Source organism: Saccopteryx bilineata, chromosome 6 (assembly GCF_036850765.1).
Source record: "Saccopteryx bilineata isolate mSacBil1 chromosome 6, mSacBil1_pri_phased_curated, whole genome shotgun sequence".
NCBI classification, from domain to species: Eukaryota; Metazoa; Chordata; class Mammalia; order Chiroptera; family Emballonuridae; genus Saccopteryx; species Saccopteryx bilineata.
In genome coordinates, this window is record NC_089495.1 from 175,117,928 (window position 1) to 175,138,154 (window position 20,227).

The 20,227-nt window shown below is 38.1% G+C and overlaps 1 protein-coding gene across 4 annotated transcripts in view; it reads right to left on the reverse strand.

Moving 5' to 3' along the window:
• Positions 1-19,763, reverse strand: part of MACROD2 (mono-ADP ribosylhydrolase 2) — a 2,105,833-nt gene extending 2,086,070 nt beyond the window's left edge. For all 4 annotated transcript variants that reach the window (XM_066237024.1, XM_066237025.1, XM_066237023.1 and 1 more), the window contains exons 1-2: positions 19,547-19,763; positions 11,190-11,306 (exon numbers count right to left, since the gene is read on the reverse strand). In XM_066237024.1, the coding sequence (XP_066093121.1) occupies positions 11,190-11,306; positions 19,547-19,592 (163 nt within the window). In that variant the 5' untranslated portion in view covers positions 19,593-19,763. The remainder of the gene's footprint in view (positions 1-11,189; positions 11,307-19,546) is intronic.
• Positions 19,764-20,227: the final 464 nt, after the last annotated feature.

Genomic DNA, 20,227 nt, shown 5'->3' on the forward strand with positions numbered 1-20,227 from the left:
ATAAAATGTATCGAAGAAACTAGGGTATTTTTCTCTAAGTCATTTTCTGCTTCTACGGACTATTTTACTTTTAAATTATAGTGCTCAAGCTAAGTATGAGAATATAAAAAGGAATCAAGACCAAATGATTAAAGAGAAACATTCTTTTCCAATTTTTTTATCCTTACTGAGTTCCATCCTGTTTTAAATAGCATTTTTCTAATTGTTCAGTCATTTTAAATTTCAAAGAACCAGCTCAATCTGAAACCTGGTAGGAAAAAAAGAAAGCTAGCATTCATTCTATAAAACATTCTATAAAAACAAAGACAAAAATAAACTTTTAAATTTAAAATTTGCATATTGTGCTTGTCCAGAAACTACAGTTCATTTCCTACAAGTCACAAACTACGTGACAAAAAATTATAATTTATATTCTTTGAAGTCATAGTTTAAAATCTCATACTTAAAAAAATAAACTATAAATATCAATACTTACTTATATATACATTTATAAGCAGTTTATAAGCTTAAGCATTTCAAGATAAAATGTAAAACTATAAATATATTTATTGTTGTATTTTATGATTTTTAATGTATATTTTTCAAAGATCTTTCAAACTATAAAAATACTAAAATTATTTGGACCAATATTTTATCATAACTAAGACTGGATATGGTAACACTAGAAGAAAAGCACTTATGAAAGCTATATATTATGTAAAGAAATGAACAGATATTACATGTTAAATGAGCCATTGTATTTCAGAAAACAAGAAGAGGCCAGTCACTAATTTCTATGTCACAACAGAGAGGAGCAAGTAACATTGGATGAAGACAATAAAATGTTGCTTAATAGAAATATAATTTTGATCATATCACCTAGTTCCCCATGAAGGACTGTCATTTTCAAAAATTACAAAGAAAAAAACTGAAATACATAGAACAGCTGTAAACCACTGATAAAACTCACACTGGGAGACAATATTAAATACACAAGATCTCATTAGGAATAACAATGTCACGTGTTACTCAAATATCTTACCTAATTTGGGGACTATATTTTAGTGTGTAGTATCTTTAAAAACATCTAACACTGACTTCTTAAAAACCCAATTCAACCCTACACAGTTATATGCTGAATGTTAAAGTAGAAACAGCCAACATAAAGGTCAAGCCTTTACACAGAGATGAGCCAACTTAATATTGGGCAATGCAGCCTGGGTATCACTACAGCTTTGTCAACTGTTGTGGTAGCAACAGGAATCTATCTCTACCTCAAGAGGCAAATTTTTTTTTTTAATAATTTTATTTTTTTAATGGGGCGACATCAATACATCAGGATACATATATTCAACGATAACATGTCCAGGTTGTCTTGTCGTTCAATTATGTTGCATACCCATCACCCAAAGTCAGACTGTCCTCTGTCCCCTTCTATCTAGTTTTCTTTGTGCCCCTCCCCCTCCCCCTTTCCCTCTCCCTCTCCCCCCTCCCCCCGTAACCACCACACTCTTATCAATGTCTCTTAGTCTCATTTTTATGTCCCACCTACGTATGGAATAATGCAGTTCCTGGTTTTTTCTGATTTACTTATTTCACTTCGTATCATGTTATCAAGATCCCACCATTTTGCTGTAAATGATCCGATGTCATCATTTCTTATGGCTGAGTAGTATTCCATAGTGTATATGTGCCACATCTTCTTTATCCAGTCATCTATCAATGGGCTTTTTGGTTGTTTCCATGTCCTGGCCACTGTGAACAATGCTGCAATGAACATGGGGCTGCATGTGTCTTTACGTATCAATGTTTCTGAGTTTTTCGGGTATATACCCAGTAGAGGGATTGCTGGGTCATAAGGTAGTTCTATTTTCAGTTTTTTGAGGAACCACCATACTTTCTTCCATAATGGTTGTACTACTTTACATTCCCACCAACAGTGGATGAGGGTTCCTTTTTCTCCACAGCCTCTCCAACATTTGCTATTACCTGTCTTGTTAATAATAGCTAATCTAACAGGTGTGAGGTGGTATCTCATTGCAGTTTTGATTTGCATTTCTCTAATAACTAAAGAAGATGAGCATCTTTCCATATATCTGTTGGCCATTTGTATTTCTTCCTGGGAGAAGTGCCTGTTCATGCCCTCTTCCCATTTTTTTTATTGGATTGTTTGTTGTTCAGTTTTATGAGTTCTTTGTATATTTTGGATATTAGGCCCTTATCTGAGCTGTTGTTTGAAAATATCATTTCCCATTTAGTTGGCTTTCTGTTTATTTTGTTATCAGTTTCTCTTGCTGAGCAAAAACTTCTTAGTCTGATGTAGTCCCATTCATTCATTTTTGCCTTCACTTCTCTTGCCTTTGGAGTCAAATTCATAAAATGCTCTTTAAAACCCAGGTCCATGAGTTTAGTACCTATGTCTTCTTCTATGCACTTTATTGTTTCAGGTCTTATGTTTAGATCTTTGATCCATTTTGAGTTAATTTTAGTACAGGGGGACAAACTGTAGTCCAGTTTCATTCTTTTGCATGTGAGTTTCCAGTTTTCCCAGCACCATTTATGGAAGAGGCTTTCTTTTCTCCATTGTATGTTGCTGGCCCCTTTATCAAAAATTATTTGACTATATATATGTGGTTTTATTTCTGGACTTTCTATTCTGTTCCATTGGTCTGAGTGTCTATTTTTCTGCCAATACCATGCTGTTTTGATTGTCGTGGCCCTATAATAGAGTTTGAAGTCAAGTATTGTAATGCTCCCAGCTTCATTCTTTTTCTTTAGGATTGCTTTGGCTATTCGGGGTTTTTTATAGTTCCATATAAATCTGATGATTTTTTGCTCCATTTCTTTTAAAAATGTCATTGGAATTTAGATGGGAATTGCATTAAATTTGTATATTGCTTTGGGTAATATGGCCATCTTGATTATATTTATTCTTCCTAACCAAGAACAAGGAATATTCTTCCATCTCATTATATCTTTTTTGATTTCCCTTAACAACGGTTTATAGTTTTCATTATATAAGTTCTTTACATTCTTTGTTATGTTTATTCCTAAGTATTTTTTTTTCTTGCAATCGTGAAGGGGATTATTCTTTTGAGTTCCTTCTCAGTTGTTTCATTGTTGGCATATAGAAAGGCTATTGACTTCTGTATGTTAATTTTGTATCCTGCGACCTTACTGTATTGGCTTATTGTTTCTAGTAGTCTTTTTGTGGATTCTTTGGGGTTTTCGATGTATAGGATCATATCATCTGCAAAAAGTGATACTTTTACTTCTTCTTTTCTGATATGGATGCCTTCTATTTCTTTGTCTTGTCTGATTGCTCTGGCTAGAACCTCTAGTACCACACTAAATAAGAGTGGAAAGAGTGGACAACCCTGTCTTGTTCCTAAATTAAGGGGGAAAGCTTTCAGTTTTGTACCATTTAATATGATGTTAGCTGATGGTTTATCATATATGGCCTTTATCATGTTGAGATATTTTCCTTCTATACCCATTTTGTTGAGAGTCTTAAACATAAAATTGTGTTGTATTTTATCGAAAGCCTTTGCTGCATCTATTGATAAGATCATGTGGGTTTTGTTCTTTGTTTTGTTGATATGGTGTATTACGTTAACCGTTTTACGTATTTTGAACCATCCTTGAGATTCTGGGATGAATCCCACTTGATCATGATGTATTATTTTTTTAATATGTTGTAGTATTCAATTTGCTAGTATTTTGTTTAGTATTTTAGCATCTGTATTCATTAGAGATATTGGTCTGTAGTTTTCTTTTTTTGTGCCATCCTTGCCTGGTTTTGGTATGAGGGTTATGTTGGCCTCATAAAATGTGTTTGGAAGTATTGCTTCTTCTTCTTCAATTTTTTGGAAGACTTTCAGTAGAAGAGGAACCAAGTCTTCTTTGAATGTTTGATAAAATTCGCTGGTATAGCCGTCTGGGCCTGGACTTTTATTTTTGGGGAGGTTTTTAATGTTTTTTTCTATTCTTCTCTACTAATAGGTCTGTTTAGACTTTCTGCTTCTTCTTGACTCAGTCTAGGAAGGTTGTATTGTTCTAGAAATTTATCCATTTCTTCTAGGTTGGTGAATTTAGTGGCATAAAGTTTTTCATAGTATTCTCAATAATTCTTTGTATATCTACAGTGTCCGTGGTGATTTCTCCTCTTTCATTTTGGATTTGGTTTATATGAGTTCTTTCTCTTTTTTCCTTGGTAAGTCTTGCCAAGGGTTTGTCAATTTTGTTGATCTTTTTAAAGAACCAGCTCCTTGTTCTATTAATTTTATCTATAGTTTTTCTATTCTCTATTTCATTTATTTCTGCTCTGAGTTTTATTATATCCTTTCTTCGGCTGGTTTTGGGTTGTCTTTGTTCATCTTTTTCTAGTTCCTTAAGGTGTGAAGTTAAGTGGTTCACTTGGGCTCTCTCTTTTTGTTCATATATGCCTGAAGTGATATGAACTTCCCTCTTCTCACTGCATCCCATAGATTCTGATAAGTCGTATTGTCATTTTCATTTGTCTGTATATATCTCTTGATCTCTGCACTTATTTCTTCTTTGACCCATTCATTTTTTAAAAGTATGTTGTTTAGTTTCCACATTTTTGTGGGATTTTTTCCCTCTTTTTTGCAGTTGAATTCTAGTTTCAAGGCTTTATGATCAGAAAATATGCTTGGTACAACTTCGATTTTTCTGAATTTGCTGATGTTGTTTTTGTGGCCCAACATATGGTCAATTCTTGAGAATAATCTATGTACACTAGAGAAAAATGTATACTCTGTCACTTTGGGGTGAAATGTCCTATAGATGTCTATCATATCCAGGTGCTCTAGTGTTTTGTTTAAGGTCACTATATCTTTGTTGATTCTCTGTTTGGATGACCGATCTAGAGCCGCAAGCGGTGTATTGAGGTCTCCAAGTATGATTGTATTTTTGTCAGTTTTTGTTTTAAGATCAATAAGTAGCTGTCTTATATATTTTGGTGCTCCTTGGTTTGGTGTATATATATTAAGAATTGTTATGTCTTCTTGATTCAGTGTCCCCTTAGCCATTATGAAATGGCCATTTTTGTCTCTGAGTACTTTTGCTGTCTTGTAGTCAGCATTATCAGATATGAGTATTGCTATGCCTGCTTTTTTGTGTGTGTTATTTGCTTGGAGTATTGTTTTCCAGCCTTTCACTTTGAATTTGTTTTTATCTTTGTTACTTAGATGAGTTTCTTGTAGGCAGCATACAGTTGGATTTTCTTTTTTAATCCATTCTGCTACTCTGTGCCTTTTTATTGGTGAGTTTAATCCATTTACATTTAGTGTAATTATTGACACTTGTGAGTTCCCTATTGCCATTTTATAGATTTCTTTGTTAGTTTTGTGTCTTGTTTGATCCTTTTCTTTCATTTTTCTATCTTTTGTTTTTATTTGTTTGTATTCCATACATCTTTCCTCTGTTGCTATCTTTTTTAAATCACATGCTTCTGTGGTGGTTCTTTCAATGGCGGTTACCTTTAAATTATGAAAAGGGTTCCTACGCTGTTCATTGTAGTGCACTATCTTGTGAGTACTTTTGCACTCCATCGTCCTTTGCTACTGTTAATCTCCATCCTCTCCCCCTCCTTTCTTTTTGTTGTTGTCACAGTTTAAATTTGGTTTAATTGTGTTCTTCTTGGAGCTTTTACTTGTGGCTTTGTTTTTTTTGTTGTTGTTGTTCTTTGTATCTGATTGGAGAACCCCCTTTAGTAATTCCTGGAGTGGGGGTTTTCTCATGATAAATTCCCTCATCTTTTCTGTATCTGTGAATGTTTTTATTTCTCCTTCATATTTGAAGGATAGCTTTGATGGGTATAGTATTCGTGGCTGAAAGTTCCTCTCTTTCAGGACTTTAAATATTGGGGTCCACTCTCTTCTAGCTTGTAGGGTTTCTGTTGAGAAATCAAATGATAATCTAATGGGCCTTCCTCTATATGTTGTATTCTTCTCTTCCCTGGCTGCCTTGAGAATTTTTTCTTTGCCGTTGGTTTGTGCCAATTTCATTATGATGTGCCTTGGAGTAGGTTTGTTGGGGTTAAGAAAACTCAGAGTTCTGTTTGCTTCTTGAATTTGAGGCTTTAGTTCTTTCCACAGGCTTGGGAAGTTCTCATCTATTATTTGAGTATGTTCTCCATTCCGTTTTCTCTCTCTTCTCCCTCTGATATACCTATTATTCTTATGTTATTCTTTTTGATGGAGTCAGATAATTCCTATAGGGCTATCTCATTTTTTTTTAAATTTTTGAGTCTCTTTCTTCTTCTCTCTGTTGTGCTTCAAGTTGCTTGTCTTCTATGTCACTAATCCTACCTTCTATCTGGCCTGTTCTATTAGCTAAGCTTGTTACCTCGTTTTTCAGCTCGTGAATTGAGTTTTTCATCTCTGTTTGATTTGTTTTTATAGTTTCAATTCCCTTGGAAATATATTCTTTGTGTTCACTGAGTTGTTTTCTGAGCTCCCTAAATTGCCTTTCTGTGTTTTCTTGTATATCTCTGAGTATTTTTAGGATTTCTATTTTAAATTCTCTGTCGTTTAACTCAAAGGTTTCCAATATATTAAATTTTTTCTCCATAGATTTTTCCTCATCTAGCTGTGTTACCTCTCTTTCTTTTGTATCCAATATATTCGATTTTCTCTACCTTAATGGCATCTGAGGGTGATTTTGTTGATAGTATTAATGAGATTTAATAAAGAATAAAAAGTTAAAAAAATAAAAAATCAAAAAGAGTTTTTTTAAAAAACTTAATAATTAAAGAAAAATAAAATAAAATTTTTAAAAAAGGAAATTATTCCCCCTCCTCCTTTTTTCCTCTCCTCTCCTCTCACCTCTTTCTTGAGAAAATCTTGTGGTAAACTGTGAATTATATTGTACTAAATAGAACAAAAAATGCATGTAATGGAGGGCCTTAATTGGGGAGAAGTAATAAAGGGGAAAAAAGGGGGGGTATGGACCCACAAAATGCAAATAAGGAAAAAATTGGGGTCAAGAATAAAATGATTTGCTTTTAGGTGTTGGTTGACTGAGAGTTATGATGAGAGGAATAAGAGGGAAACAGGAAAATGGGGGCACAAATTAAAAAATTACTATTGTATTTAGTGGAACAAGAACTAGATAAAATGGAGAGCCAGGAATGGGAACACTGCTAGTGAGTTAAAAAGGTAAAGTAAAACCCCCCTAAAATGCCACAAACATAAGTTTGAGTCCCAGATAAGATAATTTGCTCGTTATTGAGGTTTGAATGAGAGGATACGTAAAGGAGAAAGGAAGAAACTAATATAGAGGGAGAAAAGAAAGAGAGAGAGGAAAAAAAAGAGGGAACCACTAAAAGAAGAAAAAAGAAAAAAGAGGAGAGAGAGAAAGAGAGAGTTAAGGGTTTTGGAGTGCAACCCTCATAGAGAGAAAGGAAGAGGAAAGAAAAGATAATGGGAGATGTAACACTTATGAGTAGTGTAGTTCAAGGAGAGGAAAGAGTAAGACCAGCTGAGAGTTAAACAACCAAATTGGAAGAGGAAAAAAAAAATCAAGAATGAAGAGAAACAAACAAATATAATAAAATGGGATTGGTTATAAAGTCTGCGGATTATTCTTGATTTTGAGAGGTTATCTTCTTGCTTTTTCTTTTCTCTCCCTCTTCCTGGTCGGTGACTCTGTACCCCGGGTTCTGCCCCTTTGGCATGCTCAGGTAGAAGTTTGCAGTTGATAAGTCTCTATGGCAATGTCATATATTGTGCTTCAGTCTCGTTGGCAGTTGAGGCTCATTAGCATTTATAGGCTCTGACAGTGAGAGAGTCCGTGTTCCTGGAGCCTCTCTCCTAGTCTTTCCTTCCTCAATTAGTAGCCTGATAATCCAGCTATGGGGTTGCTGCTGCCTCTGCCTGGATAGTAAGAGGCTCAAAGAGCTGGCAACTCCCCACTCTATTCCCACTCAGCACAGGGCTCTGGGTAAGGCTCAGTCAGTAAGAGCTGCTAGCATAATCAGGCAGGGCTTCCGCCCACTCAAAGACCTCTGGCTCTGCCACTCTGTCCAGTAACACGGGTGGGCGCCCACCCTGGGGCGCTTGGAGGAAACTCTTGCTCACTATCTGTGTGCACAGACCAAGATATCAGGCCAGCAGTCTCACACTCTGAAAGAAACCCCCACCCGCACAAAAAAGTTCCAGCGTTGGAATTGGCTCTCGCTCCCTCCCATGCGCGGCTTTTTCAGGGTCCTGGGGTGGCCTGGAGATTCCGCTTTTGGCCCACACAAAGGCCTCTGACTCTGCCCCTCTTTGGGATAACACAAGTGCCCATTGCCAAGGCACTCAGAGGAATCTCTCGCTCACTATCTGCGTGCGCAGACCAGGAGGAGATCAGGGAAAATGGTTGCCCCACTTGTCTTTCTTTGTCTGGGTTTGGTGCAAGTGCTAGCTTGTATTGACTGGGTTGCCACAGGCAGTTTTTCCTCGGCTTGGATCTCCGTGCCACAGCCTGGTTCAGCCGTTTGTGCCGCGCCCTGGATCTATTCACCCCCTTTGCCCGCCTTAGTTTCTATACTCTCAGTTCCCAGTGAAAGCCGCCCTGTTTAGGTTAGTGAGGAAGGCGGAGCATTTCTTACTCCCTATTTCCTTCGGGGTTTGATTATATATTTAGCCAATTTTTCGCTCAACCATACCTTCGGGTGTATTGCGAAACATCTGGAGGCTCCAAGGATAGGTTTTTCTGTTTCTGGTTGAAGATCTTGTTGAGTTTTAGGGGAGATTTATCCATATCGCTTCCTACCATGCCATTACTCTGACGTCACCTTCCACAAATTCTTTTAAAAAGAACACAATATCCTACATTCTTAGAAAACCGACCAGCTAAAACTGTGATCAAGAAAAAAACCCAGATGAATAAAGCACTGGAAAAAAGATATTTACTAGCATAAAAAATGAAGTTGAAGCATTCACTATCACTTTCTTATAAACAAAGAAGAAATAACTGAGACCCAAACATTAAGAGGCACAACGGCCCTAGTTTAGACATGGCCCAGAATCCTGTCCTTCTGATCTTTAGCTCCATTTTCTTTTCATTACACAGCACTGCCTACTCTTTCAATGGTGTCTTATTGAGACCATTATTAAGACAACTTGCATTTACTTAAGGCAATGGGCAAGCAGGTCTAATGTGTACATCTCACTCAGCTAATGACCCCCCACTGGTAAACCCACTACCTTACTTGCCCAAGGGCACATGTTTCTAGGCAAAGAAAGTTCTAAAAGAAGACACATGATTTGCCTTCCTAGAAAAACAAAATTCTAAAGCCAAAACTCACAGGTAAATTGCTTTCTTCACAAAAACTAAAGCTTAATTTGGCTGCTATTTCCTACAGAGTTTGTTCATAGGAACTCCATTCTATTATTCTATTCTGAGCCATAATATCATGGAGAGTTCCATCAAAGACCACAGTCTGTGAAGTCAGAATGTTCCAAGTTCCTTTCTAAAGCTGCCTTTCTTTCTCAACTCTTAAGTATTCTAAAAAGCACCCTGTTTCTCCTAAACCTGACATTCACCATAAACACCAACAAATGATAATTCAGAGATAAACATATATCAAATCTGTTTAAAATTTTTTCCATGAACCTTTGTAATACTTAAAATTTCATTTATATTCTAACATATATTTTCCCTCAATCTACATTCTTATTAAAACAGAGTTCAAGAGTAAATATGTCATACAAATAATTTATATAAAATATATCCTCTTCTCTGAAATGTTTTGTTTGTTTGATTGTTGGTTGGTTGGTATTTTTCCAAAGTGAGAAGGGCGGAAGGGGGGGAGGCAGATAGACAGACTCCCGTATGTACCCAACCGAGATTCACCCAGCATGCCCACCAGGGGGCAATGCTCATCCCCTCTGGGGCGTTGCTCTGCTGCAATCGGAGCCATTCTAGTGCCTGACATGGAGGCCATAAAGCCAATCTCAGTGCCTGGGCCAACTTTGCTCCAATGGAGCCTTGGCTGCGAGAAAGGAAGAGAGAGAGAGAGGGAAAGGAGAAGGGGAAGGGTGAAGAAGCAGATGGGTGCTTCTCCTGTGTACCCTGGCTGGAATTGAACCCAGGACTTCTATATGCTAGGCTGATGCTCTACCACTGACCAACAGCCAGGGCTAAAATTACGTGAAATGTTATTTGGTTTTCCTCTATTCTTCTAGATGCACTGTCTTTATATCTAATCCTTAAAATAAACTTGAAGAAATCCAATATAAATAAAACTAATCAACAAAACCTCAAAGGGCCACACCATCAAAGCAGCAATCTTTAGTATCATTTGCTCCAAAAACTACTGCAAAGAAGTTTTTTAAAAGTACCCATAGGCCCTGGCCAGTTGGCTCAGTGGTATAGCATCAGCCTGGAACATGGATATCCTGGGTTCAATTCCCAGTCAGGGCACACAGGAGAAGCAATCATCTGCTTCTCCACACCTCTCTCCTCCCCTTCTCTTTCTCTCTCTCTTTTCCCCTCCTGTAGCCATGAATCAAATGGTTCAAACAAGTTGGCTCCAGGCACTAAGGATGGCTCCATGACCTCTGCCTAAGGTGCTAAAATAGTTCAGTTTCCAAGCAACAGAACAGCAGCCCAGGACTGGCAGAGCATAACCCCATAGGGGGCTTGCCAGATAGATCCCAGTCAGGGCGCATGCAGGAGTCTGTCTCTCTACCTCCCTGCCTTTCACTTAATTAAAAAATAAATAAAATAAAAAGTACCTATAAAAGAGTACCATAATATAATTGTGGTATGTTTCAGAATAATTAGGGTTAGGGGTTAGGTTTAGGATTGGATTTAGGGCTGGGGTTAGGGTAGGAGAAAAAAAATGAAATAATAGAATCCAAGGACCCAATGTTTTGAGGGAACTCTGGTACTATATCTGTTTGGTCCTTGGTACAATTAAAATTTGGACAGATTATTCTAGTTAAGCCTTACATGTCAATATGTAAACTTGTATTGATTAAATAATTTTTCTACTAAAAATAATAATAATAATTTTCTAAGTTTAAATAATTCATAACAGATTGCTAAAAACAATTAAATGACAACCAACAATGATTTCAAATAATAAAATGTCATTTATTTATTGAATTCCCGTTATTTATTTTTGTCAAAAATTGTCCTATAGAAGTCATTAAAAAATGACAATATCTATCTGAAATATATTCTGAGAAGCTTACCATCATTTTGGGTCTTGCCCTTCATGTCCTCCTTCCAAGATAGGATAGTGTTCAAGGGAACACAGTCTCGTATGTATTCTTTGCGTCTTTCCTCTAGGGTCATCTTCAGTAAGCGTTCTTGCAAAATAAAAGTAGAATTTCCATTTGTATTTACCTTTTAAGGACAAGAATTATTTTCTAACTTAAATATTTACTATGTTAAACTACCAAAATATCACTGTGGGCTTGAGAAACACCATAATGTGGGCTTGAGAAACACTAGAATGCAAATCTAATGACTCTATATTTGAGTGTGAAAAGGGGTCAAATTAAAACCACATTACCAGGGGAAAATATAAGGACAGTCAATCAACATCTATTGATAGTCTACTGTGTACTAAGTGGTATGTTTATACACTGCATGTACAAAGGATATCCTTGACCTTGAGAAGTTCACAAAAGAGGAACTGGGTAAGAGACAAAATAACAGCTACAGAAATAAAACACTAAATCCTACAACAGGTATGTACAAATGCTAAGAGCACAAGAAAGGCAGCCACCAAGATATGTCCTTTATTTGAAGATGCCATCAACAATAAAAGTGCACTTTTAATTTAATCACACCTTTGTGGAAGCAATATAAACAATACTTTAAGTATACATCTTGATTACAAGATTAAAATATTTTTAAAATACATCTTAGAATTGATAATTGGTATCACTTATAAAGCATTCACTGTGTGCTAGGTATTTAACATGAAAATTTCATTGAATCAATCTCCCCAACAACTCAGCATATTGATAGCATTAGAATTGTTTTGTAGACAGGGAAATAAAACATGTCAAAGCTCAGTAGTCTGTCCAATCTTGAGTGCTTTTCCTGAAAATCCAGTCATATATTTCCATTAGTCAGAAGCTATAGCCTATACGATTAGCCACTACAGAGAGTCCTCGGGTTAAAGCAGTCTCAATGTTGAACATTTCAAGTTTACAACACTCACTCCCATAAACTTTAAAAAATTGAGATGTGATTTGCTGCTATGTCGTTAGCGTCATACTTACAGACTACGTGGGTAAACCAGTCTGGTTGCGCACAGTGGAAGAATACACAGTTACACGGTATATAAGTAAGGGAGTTGGTGTCCCCCAGTACACTTACCTACTCCATTTTGGACAGTTTAAAATTGCAAGTGTTCCATTTGTGTTGCTCTGGTTGGTGATTTTTTGGCCTTTATCATGACTTCTAAATTGTATTAGGATAGGTAAGTGACTTAGGCTAAGGTGTGTTTTACCTTACATGAAAATTCAGGTTACATCACTGTCATAGGAATGAAATTGTGTCATAACCTGAGGACCCCTGTATGCTGTACTCCCTTCTCATGAAAAGCTCCCCCAAAAAGGTACTGTATATGCTGGTTCCTAATAGGTAGAATTTTGCCATAAAGGATATTTCGAATTAAAAAAAGACGGTAAATAAAGATAAGGAGATATTAAGAGTTTAATGAAGCTGCAAGATATGCTATGAAAGGGGAAATGGCCTCAGAAGTGAAAAGTAACTTGAAACATAAGTTTAAAAAACAACAACGTATGGGTAACATTTCCTTCTTTTTCACCTGGAGATTATTATGCTAAGTGAAATAAACCAGGCAGAGAAAGAAAAATATCATATGATCTCACTTATATGTGGAATCTAATGAACTGAGGAATGGAATAGAGGCAGAGGCGGGGTCACAGGGACCAGAGGGACAGCAGTCAGAGGGAAGGGGGATGAGGGGATGGGATCAGAGAAGGTGAAGAGATTAGCAAAATTATATATAAATAACAGAGATACAGACAACAGGACAGCAAATCCTAGAGGGAAGTGGGAGTATATCCCTAAGGGGATATAAAAAGGGATAAGGGGTGGGGGGGGTAAGGAAGTTATATTCAGTGGGACACTTGAATCCATGTAAACACAAATTAAAATTAATAAAAAATTTTAAAAAATGAAATGGAAAAAAATGTATAGGGACTTGTATACCATGCTGAGCAGTTTAACCTTTATCCTATAAAGTAGACCATTAATATTCAAAGTTGATTATGCATATCCTAGAAGATACATAAAATAATCCACTAGAATACAAGGAAAAAAATGTATAAAATTATATTTATAATCTAAAGATATAAGGAAAAAATTTAAATTTACTAATATTCAATATATAAATTGACACTGGCATCCTCACTCATTCTGTATGTCATCTGTCATGTATCATACTTTACCAAAAGTTGTATTCTCATTCTCCATTTCTCTTTCAGCATATTACAAGGTATTATAGAGGCAAATGAATTTAAGGATAGTGCCTAGCTTTAGGTAATCTAATCCTCACAAAATAATCACATTAAAAGATTCTTCCACAGAAATACACTGCAGAAAGTATTAATGTAAGCACAAGTGAACAAAAAACAGGGAGCCAATATTTTCTCCCTACTCCTAGAACTGGCTTTTCTTCATATACATAAGTAGACCAGAACAACAAGAAATTTAATCAGATGTGATATATTCAAATCACAATACTACAATACTCAAGGGTCAACACCATATTGAAATTTAGGTGCCTACAAGGCATTCAGGTTGAAGTAAAATATCTGGAACTCAGGAGAGAAGTCCAGCCTAGACATTTTGGAAATTATAACCTAAACTTCTGGTCCAATAGGAAGTTCATAGGGGAGGGGAATGGAGGAGAGTAAACCTCAGAAAACATTTAGAGAGTAGACACAAGAAGAGAACAATAAAATAAACCTTAGATTTCACTGGGGGTACAAGGTAAATCAAGGTCCTAGTAATGTGGAAGTCAGCAGAGAAGTTTTAACATGTGGAAGAGGAGAGATATTAGCAATTGCTAAAGGAACATGGGGAAAAATAAAAATTAATAAGCCACTGGTTTTTATCAACTGGGTCAACCAAGGCACTGAAAAGAGAGCAAAGTGCTTAAAAAAAAGTATCTGGGATTCTAATCCCAAATTATGCCAATCTATGTGATCTTGGGTTACTTAAACTCTTTATGTCTATTCCTTTTGAGATAGGTTGTAGGTATTATTCTCAACTTACAGATGAGGCAACTAAAAGGTTAAATAATTTACCTAGGATTCTACAGATAGTAAACAGTACAACTAGGATCCAAATCCATGCAAAAGGTGTTTAAAGCTCTTGACCCTAGAGCAGTGGTAGTCAATCTGGTCCCTACCGCCCACTAGTGGGCATTCCAACTTTCATGGTGGGCGGTAGCGGAGCAACCAAAGTATAAATAAAAAGATAGATTGAATTATAGTAAATTGTTTTATAAAGATTTATTCTGCCAGACTTAGCGAAAATCCGACATAAAGAACTTGGTAATTATTATTATATGCTTTAACTTGCTGTAACTCTGCTTTATCAATTTTATAAAGTAAAGTTACTTCCCTACTTTATAAATCACCATTACTGTGGAACCGGTGGGTGGTAAGAAGATTTTACTACTAACAGAGATACAAAAGTGGGTAGTAGGTATAAAAAGGTTGACTACCCCTGCCCTAGAGTGTACTAATTCAAAGGGTGTTGTGAGAATTAAATAAGATCCCATATAAAGTACCTAGAATAGTACTGAGCACACAAATAGTACTGAGGACTCAAATAGTAACTATTGTACATTAGTACCATTATCATAGTTATTACTGAATGATTTCAGAAACTTTAGTTATATTAGAGTGTAACTGAGATCCAGGAGGCTATGAGACTAAGACAGTGGTTCTCAAAGTGTGTGCCAGGGCACACTGGTGCACCCTGGAAGATTCCCGGATGTGCCCTATGGTATTCCAGAGAAATATGTGCCTGTTGAGGACCAAAAAACCAACAGGGATTTTGAAGTTTAGATTTTGGGGGGACAGAGGTGTGAGGAATTGGCTGTAAGATGACAGTCTACCCAACCCCCCACCTCACTTGCCTAATTAGGTTGCAAAAGGCTGTTAATCTGTGGTGGTGAATTGTTTACACTACCCTCCATGTTCCCAGGAAAGACTGGAGGCAAGTTTCTTCTATCCTTTGGTTGGTATCAAGTTAAGATGATAAGTATGGTGGGAGTTTTCTGTACTCAACACAATTAAGAGTAAAAAGAGAGGAATTTTTCAATGTATTGAAGAGGAAATGAGAGTTTGCCTTTCAAATATATGCCCAAACATTGAAGAAATCACTAGGACACATCAGGCTCATGTTTCTCATAAACACAAGAATAAAAAACTTAACACATTCACACCAGGACCTCCCAAATTTACTAAATCTTACTAAGAATGCATCTATATATATAAAAAGATAACTTTTTGTCATTTTTTAATTTTTTAACCCCTTTTTTACAAATTCTAAAAAGCATAACTCAAAAAATGTAACAAAAATATTTTTTAATGTCAGAATAAACTTAATTTTGTCATATTTATTTTGTTTAATTACCATAAAAGAACGCTTGGACTTTATATTTTTTCTTTAATATTTGACTTAATTATTATAACATATTTCTCAGGAATTTGTATATAGTGCGCCTACAATTATTTGTAGGATTTTAAATGTGCACCGACTTCAAAAAGTTTGAGAACCACTGGACTAAGGAAAAGAAAGTGAGAACAGCAAACTCCAAGGTGAAGTCCTGGGGAAGGAAGGCTACTTTAAGGTAGAAAAGATGTGAGTATATAAGTATATGCTTCAGGGTCCTGAAGACACTCAGAAACTAAACATAACTGAAAGGAAATAAGTGATAGCACAAGATCTTAGGAGATGAGATAAATAGCATAACTATAGTGTTAATTTTAAAAACAAAGAAAAGTGCTTCCTCCAAAAGAAACAAAGTTGAAAAGACAAAGGACATGTGAAGAAAGACAAAATAAACTATGGAATTGTTCACGTTATATGGTTATATGACATACTTTCTTTATGAATTAAAAGGTAGTTTATCTGTCAGGACTCTCTGTATGGAGCACACCCACACCTTTCTCCAGTGTTTTTTCTCCCTCTCTCTTCTCCCCACCCTCAGCCCCCAAAGGCATGTGTATCTATCTTTCTGTGTCTACTAAACACCTAAGGGTCACACTTTTGCTGTAACTTGTTTCTTAAGGCTATTTCTTCTATAGCTCTCTCATTTCTACTTCTGTGACTTTCTAAATAAACTTTCTCTCTTTTTTTTTTAAAGGCCAATATCATCTGTTTAGTAGGATGATAGGGTCTTGATGGACTAGGAAGCTTAAAGGAAATAGTAAATTTGAAATAATCACACAGAGGAGGAAAAAAGATGACTAGCACTTAATCAAAGCACTACTAAAAATGCTCAGGTCACTAATACAGATATACTGCAATATCATTGATCAGGTTGAAATATATGAAGCAACTATAGTCCTAAAAAATGTCAGAAGGTACATTTGAGAATGCAACTTGGCCTTTGTCAATGCATTTATTTAAAAGTTTAATGGCCCTGCCCAGTTGGCTCAGTGGATATTGTCAGCCTGCCTTATTGACATCCTGGGTTCCATCTCCAGTCAAGGCACACATGAAAAGCAACCATCTGCTTCTCTCCCTCTCTCTCCCCCTTCGCTCTCTCTTCCTTTCTCGCAGCCAAAGGCTTGGTTGGTCTGGTCTGAGCATCATCCTCCCTAGTATAGCTGAGTTGATTTGAGTATTGGCCCCAGACGGTGGTTGCCAAGTGGGTCCTGGTCAGAACGCATGCAGGAGTCTTTGTCTCTAGCTCCCCTCTTCTCACTTAAAAAATCAAAATAAAATAAAAGTTTAAGTGTGGAGACTTAGAACAAAACAAGATCAGTAGTAAGACAATAAGATAAAACAATGAGATAAAAAAAAAACAGTACTTGAAATGATAATACACATTAGTTTTGAATTAGGGCTCAAAATACTAGATCAATAACATCTAGTTAACATGTGTGGACTTAAGAATTCCTTAGTTATTTGTTGAAACAATGAAACATACTTAAGGCTATCTACATATACTATATACCGTAGTTTCTTTGGTATTACCCAAAACTTTTCCTTAAAGAATGCTTCACCTTTGCTGTAATTCCTTTCTTTGTTAACCAACTATATAAGTAGGCAGACCTACTTAATAGATGTTAAAATATGTTTACCTGAGTCTTGACATTTCAATGAGGTGGACAAGTGTTCCTTTAGACTTAAATAAGCTGCAAAAATATGATAAACCATCCTCTCCAGTGCAACAAAAGGAAAAAAGGTCGTGTATCCTATCAACTTCTTTAACACTAACTACTATACTGGAAATCATTAGCTCCTTCTTGATGGTATAATATATATATTTTTAAATATTTACTATTCCAAAAATAGGCATCCTGATAAGACACTGAGATATATATTAAAGCCTTCAAGTCTCAATAACTTTTCCTTTTAATATTAAACTTCAGGCAAAAAATAGGTTAGTTTTGGACAAGAGAAATCTAATTTGTTAAATGCCTTTCTTAATTGTGCATTTGCTTCTCTATTTGGAAAATATTAATTTGATATTTCCCCTATTATTAAAAGCAAAAAAAGTAAGAAATTAAAGATTCTAAAATGCCTGCTTATCACAGTTCAATTGTGAAGATGTTAAATGAAGGAAGCATTACAACATCATTACTCTATAGGAACATTATTGATAGGAAAAAAGTTCTTAGTGTCAGCACTATAATTTCATCGATTCATGTATTAAAATCAATCTCCACATCTTTCATTATTTTGCTTTAATTATTATCAATAATACAAAGCTAACATTTCAAGATCATCAATAAAAATGGGCATAAATGATTTTTCAGTGCTTACAAGGTAAATACTTGTTGAAAGTAAAGTAACTGCTACCGCAAAAACAAAACAAAATTTCTTTACACTACTTTATATATCAGATTGTTATTCTCAACAGCATTTGTTTTGTAAAGAACACTAGAATTTTTAGTATATATATGACCATAATCATTAAAACATAAATGAGACAACCTAGTCTTTCAATATTTTAAAGACCATTTTAATCAGTTGTTCAGTTGTTATGTTAAATCTTCCCAGTAGTTAACTGAAAAACAAAATTCCCTTCTCATCCCTTTACTCCTGCATTGTGTGAAGTAGTAGTATAGAGAGGTTTCTTTTTCCACTTTCATTCCACTTCTTGTCCACTATTTTGCCTACGTGTTTACAAAGGCCAGGACTTGCAATAAAAATCTACAGGTTTTAGAGAGCTATTGTCAAGGAAATCAACTTTCAAACTAGTCATCTCTTTATCTTTCTTCTACAAAGAAGATGCCATATTTAGGATATTTGTTCTCCCCTCACTCGACCTCACTCCACACAGTTTTCGTATGTCTTAGCAGTACTAATGCAGGTATTTTTGCTACATTTGTTAAAATAAAAAAAAAGCTGAAGAGTAAAAAAGAAAAAAAAATTACAAACTTAAGTTTTAAAATATGAGCTAGTTATCATGCCAAGGAGAGGAAGGAACGTTAAATGGCACAATTTCTGTAATTGAACTTATTGGGGTACAGGTTTCAAGTGTGCAACTCAAAACAGCGGCACACTGCACCGTGCGTCCATCGCCCCAAGCAAAGTCTCTTTCGGTCCCCACGTTCTTACAGAAATCAGTGCCGCTTTCATTGATTTGGATAAGCCCTGACAAGCACAGAATCCAGGGGTGGGTTCATTCACAGAGAGTGACATCCGTCCCACAACCTTACTCTGAGCAACTTCAAACTGTGAATGGAGACGGAATACTGACAGAGACACTGCGGAGAGAAAAGCCCGTGCAGAGTCCTCTGAAGGCACCTATCCTCACGGACAAGACGCTCGCCCAGGTGGCAAAAGTCACACTGTGGCGGGGGATCTGGAGAAGGGGAGACCCTCGGAAGTGGGGACACGCAGCGAGCTGAGGGAGTGGGGACTAGGAGGGGCGGAGTGAGGGAATGAATGAACAGGGGTCGGTTAGGCGCGGAGGCACCGCAACCGCTGCGGCGGGTGTGTCCGCCGGCGGGCACGTGTCCGTGGGACACGCCGGCTAGGCGTGCGAAAGTCCCAACAGGAGTCCGCAGACCGGGCGGGGGACCAGAGGAAGTTGTGCCGGTCCGGGGGCTGTGGCGCGGGCGGCCCCGGGCGCGGCGGGCGGCGGAGGGGCGTGCGCCCACACGTGCGCGAGCGGCAGGTACCGGGGGCGGCGCGTGCCCGGCGGGGTGAGTGTGCGCGTGTGTACACACGGCCGGGCGAGGAGGCGGCACCGGGCGGGCGGGCGCGAGGCGGGGGCGCGGGCGGGGGCGCCGCGGCACACGCAGCCCAGACCGCCGCCCCCACCCCCCCACCCCATCACCACCCCCCGCACCCCAGAACTAGGCAGGCCGGTTACCTTTCTCCTCTCTCCACACCTTTTTCTTCTTGTTGCTGGGGTACATGCTGCCGTGGGGGTGGCTGGCTCTAAGCTGCAAGTTCCCCAGGCTCACGGGCAAACGGGGGGTGTGGAGTGGGAGGGGTGGGAGGGGTGGGAGGGGGCACTCGGGAGGGAAAAAGTGAAAAAGGCTCCGCGTCCCACGCCGCTCGCAGCTCTCCGGTCGCCGCCCTCCTGCCTCAGCCTGCGCTCGGCTTCGGCTCCCACCTGCCTCAGCCCCGCGGACGCCGTTACAGCACCACCTCGGAGACTGTCAACTAGGTCACGCCTCGCGCTAACCTAACACCCGCGCAGGCCCCGCCTCCCAGCCGCTAGCCAGCGCCGCCTCCCATTGGCTGCACCGCCCGCCGCTCTCCGCGTTTCTGCCACCGCGCGCCCCGACTTCGGATTCAGGGCGCACGCGCGGGCGCAGGCTCGAGCCCGACGCCGAGGACGTTGGGGAGCTAGAGGGGGCGGAGCCAGGGCGTGAGCGTGCTGGAAATGGCCTCGCGACGGGGGCGAGACGAAGAGCCCATGCTTGGGAGGATCGTGAAGAGGGAGACAGCTCTTCCAGGCTTCGTGGCTCAGGGAGGACCTGAGAGCGTGGCCTGTTAATGCTCCAAGTGACCAAGGAACCCTGTCTTCGAGACTGGGAGATGTGGA